Source organism: Amblyraja radiata, chromosome X (genome assembly GCF_010909765.2).
Source record: "Amblyraja radiata isolate CabotCenter1 chromosome X, sAmbRad1.1.pri, whole genome shotgun sequence".
Classification (NCBI taxonomy): Eukaryota; Metazoa; Chordata; class Chondrichthyes; order Rajiformes; family Rajidae; genus Amblyraja; species Amblyraja radiata.
The window spans coordinates 2,267,846-2,274,754 of NC_045999.1; the positions used below are offsets into that span (position 1 = coordinate 2,267,846).

Consider the following 6,909-nt stretch of genomic DNA (forward strand, 5'->3'; position numbering starts at 1 on the left):
TGTGGCCCTTGTGGCTAAAGGGATCGGGGGGTATGGAGAGAAGACAGGTACAGGATACTGAGTTGGATGATCAGCCATGATCACATTGAATGGCGGTGCAGGCTCAAAGGGCCTACTCCTGCACCTATTTTCTATGTTTCTATTCAATCCAAAATCTGTTCGAAAATGGGCCAAAGTTCAGCACATTCAAGACCAAAGTGGGAATATTCTTGATCGTGGCCAGTAACTGGGAGATAATGTAGGAATATACTGATGTGGAATCCCAACCCTGATCTTCAATAGGCAGGGAAGAGTGAGTTGGGCTTAGGGGCTACACGTGCATCTATTTCTTATCTAATGAAAAGTGCAACAGAGTCATTGGTTTTCCTAATGGGCATGCCTAGATTGTAGCGAGGGGTGCTAAGAGTGGCTTTTCCAGATGTCCACACACACACACACACACGCGCTAGCTGACGGGTCAGTGCGGAGGTTTATATGTAGTGGGGCCGCCTCCAGGTCCACAGGTCTCCCGGCACCCCTCTTGGATACTTTGGTTGTGACAGCTACCAAACCACAGCCGCTCCCGGATAAAGTTCGCCCCCCACGCGACAAGATCAAGCAGTATGGAGGCAGTGTTTTGAGACTCAAAACTTGAAGATCAGGACCTGGATAAAAAAAATAAAAGAAAAATGGCAGTGAAAGCCTCAACAAGCAGTTTCAACATCCCTTACCTCAAGAACAACAAAAGGAATCGAATATAGGAGCAAAGAGGTCCTTCTGCAGTTGTACAGAGCCCTAGTGAGACCACACCTGGAGTATGGTGTGCAGTTTTGGTCCCCTAATTTGAGGAAGGACATTCTTGCTATTGAGGGAGTGCAGCGTAGGTTTACAAGATTAATTCCCGGGATGGCGGGATTGTCATATGCTGAGAGAATGGAGCAGCTGGGCTTGTACACTCTGGAGTTTAGAAGGATGAGAGGGTATCTCATTGAAACATATAAGATTGTTACGGGCTTGGACACGCTAGAGGCAGGAAACATGTTCCCGATGTTGGGGGAGCCCAGAACCAGGGGCCACACACAGTTTAAGAATAAGGAGTAAGCCATTTAGAACGGAGATGAGGAAACACTTTTTCTCACAGAGAGTGGTGAGTCTGTGGAATTCTCTGCCTCAGAGGGCGGTGGAGGCAGGTTCTCTGGATGCTTTCAAGAGAGAGCTAGATAGGGTTCTTAAAAATAGTGGAGTCAGGAGATATGGGGAGAAGGCAGGAACGGGATACTGATTGGGGATGATCAGGCATAATCATATTGAATGGCAATGCTGGCTCGAAGGGCCGAATGGCCTACTCCTGCACCTATTGTCTATAATAAGGAGACCAGGACAGAACTTCTATTAAAAGTCCAATAGCAAAGAACTGCAGATGCTGGTTTATACCGAAGATAGAGACAGAGTGCTGGAGTAACTCAGCGGGACAGGCAGCATCTCTGGAGAGAAGGAATGGGTGACGTTTCGGGCCGAGACCCTTCTTCAGACTGGTGCCAGGGGAGAGGGAGACACATAGATAAGGAAGTGCGAGGTGTGAAAACAGGGCAAAGGGGATGGAGATCAAGGAAAATGTGGAATAGATCATTGTTCGCTGGGAAAAGGTAACAACTGACATCTCAACATCAGTCTGACGAAGGAATACGTGACGATTCGGGTCGAGACCAGGAAGCATCTATGGAGCGAAGGAATAGGTGACGTTTCGGGTCGAGACCAGGAAGCATCTATGGAGCGAAGGAATAGGCGACGTTTCGGGTCGAGACCCGGAAGGGTCTCGACCCGAAACGTCACCTATTCCTTCGCTCCATAGATGCTGCCTCACCCGCTGAGTTTCTCCAGCATTTTTGTCGACCTAAAGATACTTACTGTGTTATTTTACAATTTGTAGTGGCGACTTGTTGCCCCGTGTAATGAATGTTGCATCGGATCACATTGTTGGTGAAATCAGATTCTGGGATAAGATAATTGGGGTTTACTTGAAGCTGTAACACAAAAGGACAAACATAAAGATATATAGAGACAATGAGGAACCGCAGAGTCTGGAGTCTGGAGCAAAACACAAAGTGCTGGAGTAACTAATTGGGTCAGGCAGCACAAATCCATAAGTTCAAAAACGAGAGGAGCAGAATTAGGCCATTCGGCCCATCTAGTCTACTCCGCCGTTCAATCGTGGCTTATCTCAGAGGGCGGTGGAGGCAGGTTCTCTGGATGCTTTCAAGAGAGAGCTAGATAGGGCTCTTAAAGATAGCGGAGTCAGGGGATATGGGGGGAGAAGGCAGGAACGGGGCACTGATTGGGGATGATCAGCCAGTGATCACAATGAATGGCGGTGGCAGGGCTCGTAAGGGCCGAATGGCCTAATCCTGCACCTGTTGTCTATTGTTTATTTATACTATCCTTCCGTTCAACCTGCATTCTGGGGTGGGAGATTGCAACCTTCATGTGTCCGCCCTGTTTCGACTAATGCAAAGCAACTGCGACGTGCACAAATGGAAGATCAAATAGAACAAGTTGGTCCAACAACTTTATGCTTGTAGCACTTGCCACAACGAAAGAGGAAGAAGAACCTCCCCATTCTCCTGCCTTCTCCCCATAACCCCTGACACATAGAAACATAGAAAATAGGTGCAGGAGTAGGCCATTCGGCCCTTCAAGCCTGCACCGCCATTCAATATGATCATGGCTGATCATCCAACTCAGTATCCTGTACCTGCCTTCTCTCCATACCCCCGATCCCTTTAGCCACATCTAACTCCCTCTTAAATATAGCCAATGAACTGTGGCCTCAACTACCTTCTGTGGCAGAGAATTCCACAGATTCACCACTCTCTGTGTGAAAAATCTTTTTCTCATCTCGGTCATAAAAGATTTCCCCCTTATCCTTAAACTGTGTGACCCCTTGTTCTGGACTTCCCCAACATCGGGAACAATCTTCCTGCATCTAGCCTGTCCAACCCCTTAAGAATTTTGTAAGTTTCTATAAGATCCCCCCTCAATCTTCTAAATTCCAGCGAGTACAAGCCGAGTCTATCCAGTCTTTCTTCATATGAAAGCCCTGACATCCCAGGAATCAGTCTGATGAACCTTCGCTGTACTCCCTCTATGGCAAGAATGGCACAGAGGGAATAAGACACCCGCTCTAAGACCCCCGCACTATCCATCTATCTCTGCCTTAAAAGTCTCCATTGACTTGGCCTCCACAGCCTTCATGAAGGAATGGATGAGGATACCCCCTTCAGTCTGAACCAGTGTCCCGATCCAAAATGTCACCTCTCCATTCTCTCCACTGATTCCACCTGACCCAATGAGTTACTCCAGCACCTTGTGTTCTTCTGCAAGAATATTGGCTTCACAATATTGAGCAAAGCAGCAATTATCTCTGTACCTTTAGAATATAATTCCCGGGCTGGACGTCGGTGATATCAATCCACTGACAGTCAATGTCTGCATTGTAGGTGTCATAGCAACCAGGACTCAGCCCCTGAAAGACCAAGGAAGATGTCTGTGTTGTTAATTAGCAATGTCTTGGCACTCGCGACTAATGGAGACACGAACATTAACGATCGCGGTAGAGTTGCTGCCTATTGCCCCCTGTCCCACTTAGGAAACCTGAACGGAAACCTCTGGAGACTTTGCGCCCCACCCAAGGTTTCCGTGCGGTTCCCGGAGGTTGCAGGTGGTTGCCGGAGGTTGCAGGTAGTGGAAGCGGGTAGGGAGACCGACAAAAACCTCCGGGAACCGCACGGAAACCTTGGGTGGGGCGCAAAGTCTCTTCAGGTTTCCTAAGTGGGACAGGGGCATTACAGCGAATGCAGCGCCGGAGACCCGGGTTCGATCCCGACTGCGGGTGCTGTCTGTACGGAGTTTGTACGTTCTCCCCGTGAGTTTTCTCCGAGATCTTTGGCTTCCTCCCACACTCCAAAGGCTAATTGGCTTGGTGTAAATGTCCCTTAGTGGGTGTAAGATGGTGTTAGTGTGCGGGGAGTCCTTCAGCTCATGATACATTGAGCCCGAGGCCGCATCTTTAGTGATCATATCCCTCCATTCCTTGCGTCATTTTATCCTGCAGTTGGTGGCTAACATCACAAATTGGTGGAGGAAACAGAACCATTAAGGGAAACAAATCAATTCTTTGAAAGATCATCCAACTGCTCTCCTCTTATGCCCTTTCCCCACAGCTCTGCAATTTACTTCTTTTCAATTAGATATTCAATTGCATTTTAGAGAATTACCCTTGAATTGTTTCCAAAATCCATTCAGGCGGTGTATTCCTGATTCTAATGCTTAATGAAAATTCTCAGCTCCCCTCAATTACCTGAAATGTATGTCTCCTGACTAAATAACCTGCTTGCCGATGTAATTGTCCAATCTTTAATGTCCGTGGAGAATATTGCCATCACCTACTCAGCGAGGCATGGCAAATATTTATCTAAAGAAGAGGTTTATTTACAATGGGGTGGGAGGAACTGCAGATGCTGGTTTAAGCGAAAATGACTCATCTTAGAGAGGTGCATGAGAGGAATCGATCGGGTAGATGCACAGAGTCTCTTGCCCAGAGTAGGTGAATCGAGGATCAGAGGACATAGGTTTAAGGTGAAGGGAGAAAAGATTTAATAGGAATCTGAGGGGTAACTTTTTCACACAAAGGTGGTGGGTGTAATGGAACAAGCTGCCAGAGGAGGTAGTTGAGGCTGGGACTATCCCAATGTTTAAGAAACAGTTAGACAGGTACATGGATAGGACAGGTTTGGAGGGATAGGGACCAAACGCGGCAGGTGGGACTAGTGTAGCTGGGGCATGTTGGGCCGGTGATGGGCAAGTTGGGCCTGAAGGGCCTGTTTCCACGCTGTATCACTCTATGAGCCAATAGACACAAAAAGCTGGAGTAACTCAGCGGGACAGGCAGCATCTCTGGAGAAAAGGAATAGGTGATGTGTTGGGTCGAGACCCTTCTTCAGACAGAGTCAAGGGGAAAGGGATGGTGGTATTTAGAGATAAAGAACAAAGGAATGAAAGATATTTTATATTAGAACGTGAACATGCAAACTCCGTACAGACAGGCACCCGTAGTCGGGATCGAACCACCGGTTCTCTGGTGCTGTGAGGCAGCAACTCTACCGCTGTGACACAGTGCCGCCAACTTTGTTTCTGCAATGGGAGAAGGCTCCTCTGGCTGGAGTCCACTTCCTACCTGAGTGTGCGATGTGGCAAGCGTAAACGCTTCAGGTGGCCAAAGTCACACGTGGTGTCCTCGAGGCAGAAGCTGGCCTTGTGACCCTCAGCCACCTTCCTGCCAGTGGCCGCATCCAGTAGGGTCATAATGGCTGAACGCACCATGCTGTGGTAGTGCCTGGGAAACAAAATGAGCGGCACAAATTAACGGAGACATCACGAGTCTAGTCGGGGAAGAAGGGTCTCGACCCGAAACGTCAACCATTCCTTCTCTCCAGAGACACAGCCTGGTCCCGCTGAGTTACTCCAGCATTTTGTACCTTTACAACGATCTCTGAGTTTCTGTTTGTATATATATATATATATTTGATAGGACCCAAGGATCATAAATAGGATCATTAAAATGTGGTGGAATGAGAAAATTAGTTGTCAGATTAACACAATTTCTTGCATGAGATAGGTTTACAGTACATAAAAAGCAGCTGGCATTAATGTCTCGACTCCATTCAAGGACCCCAGCAGTCGTTCCAGGTGCGACAAAGGTTCACCTGTATCTCCTCCAACCTCATCTACTGCATCCGCTGCTCTAGATGTCAGCTGATTTACATCGGTGAGACCAAGCGTAGGTTGGGCGATCGTTTCGCCGAACACCTCCGCTCAGTCCGCAATAACCTACCTGAACTCCTGGTGGCTCAGCACTTCAACTCCCCCTCCCATTCCCAATCCGACCTCTCTGTCCTGGGTCTCCTCCATTGCCAGAGTGAGCAACAGCGGAAATTGGAGGAACAGCACCTCATATTCCGTCTGGGGACCTTGCGTCCGGATGGCATTAACATTGAATTCTCCCAATTTTGCTAGCCCTTGCTGTCTCCTCCCCTTCCTTAACCCTCTAGCTGTCTCCTCCCACCCTCCCATCCGCCCGCCCTCGGGCTCCTCCTCCTCCTCCCCTTTTCCTTCTTTCTCCCCCCCCCCACCCCCCATCAGTCTGAAGAAGGGTTTCGGCCCGAAACGTCGCCTATTTCCTTCGCTCCATAGATGCTGCTGCACCCGCTGAGTTTCCCCAGCAATTTTGTGTACCTGGCATTAATGTCTTGATGTTCCAAGGCGCTTGGCTGATGCACACATGGACACACGGGATACAGAAAGAGAGGTTTGACCGGCAGATTAATCTAACAGCCACTCATTCAGTTAGTGGTGGCTCCGAATACAAGAATAGGCTAAAGGGCCTGTCCCACCAGCATGCGCCTGCGTGCGGCAAGCGCGACCTAACGTGGTCGCTTGAGCCGTACGGCCTCGCGGGACCGGTCCCACTTCGATCGGTAGAGCCGTATGGAGTTGTGCGGAGCTGGTCCCGACATCGCGCGCGCGGGGCTCCGGAAAACTGACCGTGTTCAAAAATTCCGCGCCCACAGCGTCTCGACGCCGTGCGTCACGCGCGGACTTCGCTCGAACTTCACGTCACTCACTCGACCTCCGCTTCTGGTTTGGTCGCGCTTGCCGCATGCAGGCGCATGCTGGTGGGACCGGCCCTTTAGCTCGCGCTTGCCGCATGGAGGCGCATAATGGTGGGACAGGCCCTTAACTCCTCTGACTTTAAATAGCCACCCTCTCCTCCTTTCCCTTCTCCCCCTCCCCCTCCCCGATGCCCCACCTAGACTTGAACCTATGCCTCCGTTCCCCCTCCACCCACATTCCCTCCTCCAGCTTCACAATTTG

At 49.5% G+C, this 6,909-nt stretch overlaps 1 protein-coding gene across 1 annotated transcript; it reads right to left on the reverse strand.

The window, feature by feature from the left end:
- Positions 1 to 361: 361 nt before the first annotated feature.
- On the reverse strand, positions 362 to 5,369 carry LOC116968158 (lysyl oxidase homolog 1-like). Its single transcript, XM_033014789.1, is given in 5 exon segments — positions 362 to 644; positions 1,888 to 2,003; positions 3,407 to 3,502; positions 5,213 to 5,233; positions 5,236 to 5,369. Coding segments are annotated over 5 exon segments (363 nt in total). The 5' UTR covers positions 5,359 to 5,369; the 3' UTR covers positions 362 to 637.
- Between the last annotated feature and the right edge of the window lie 1,540 nt (positions 5,370 to 6,909).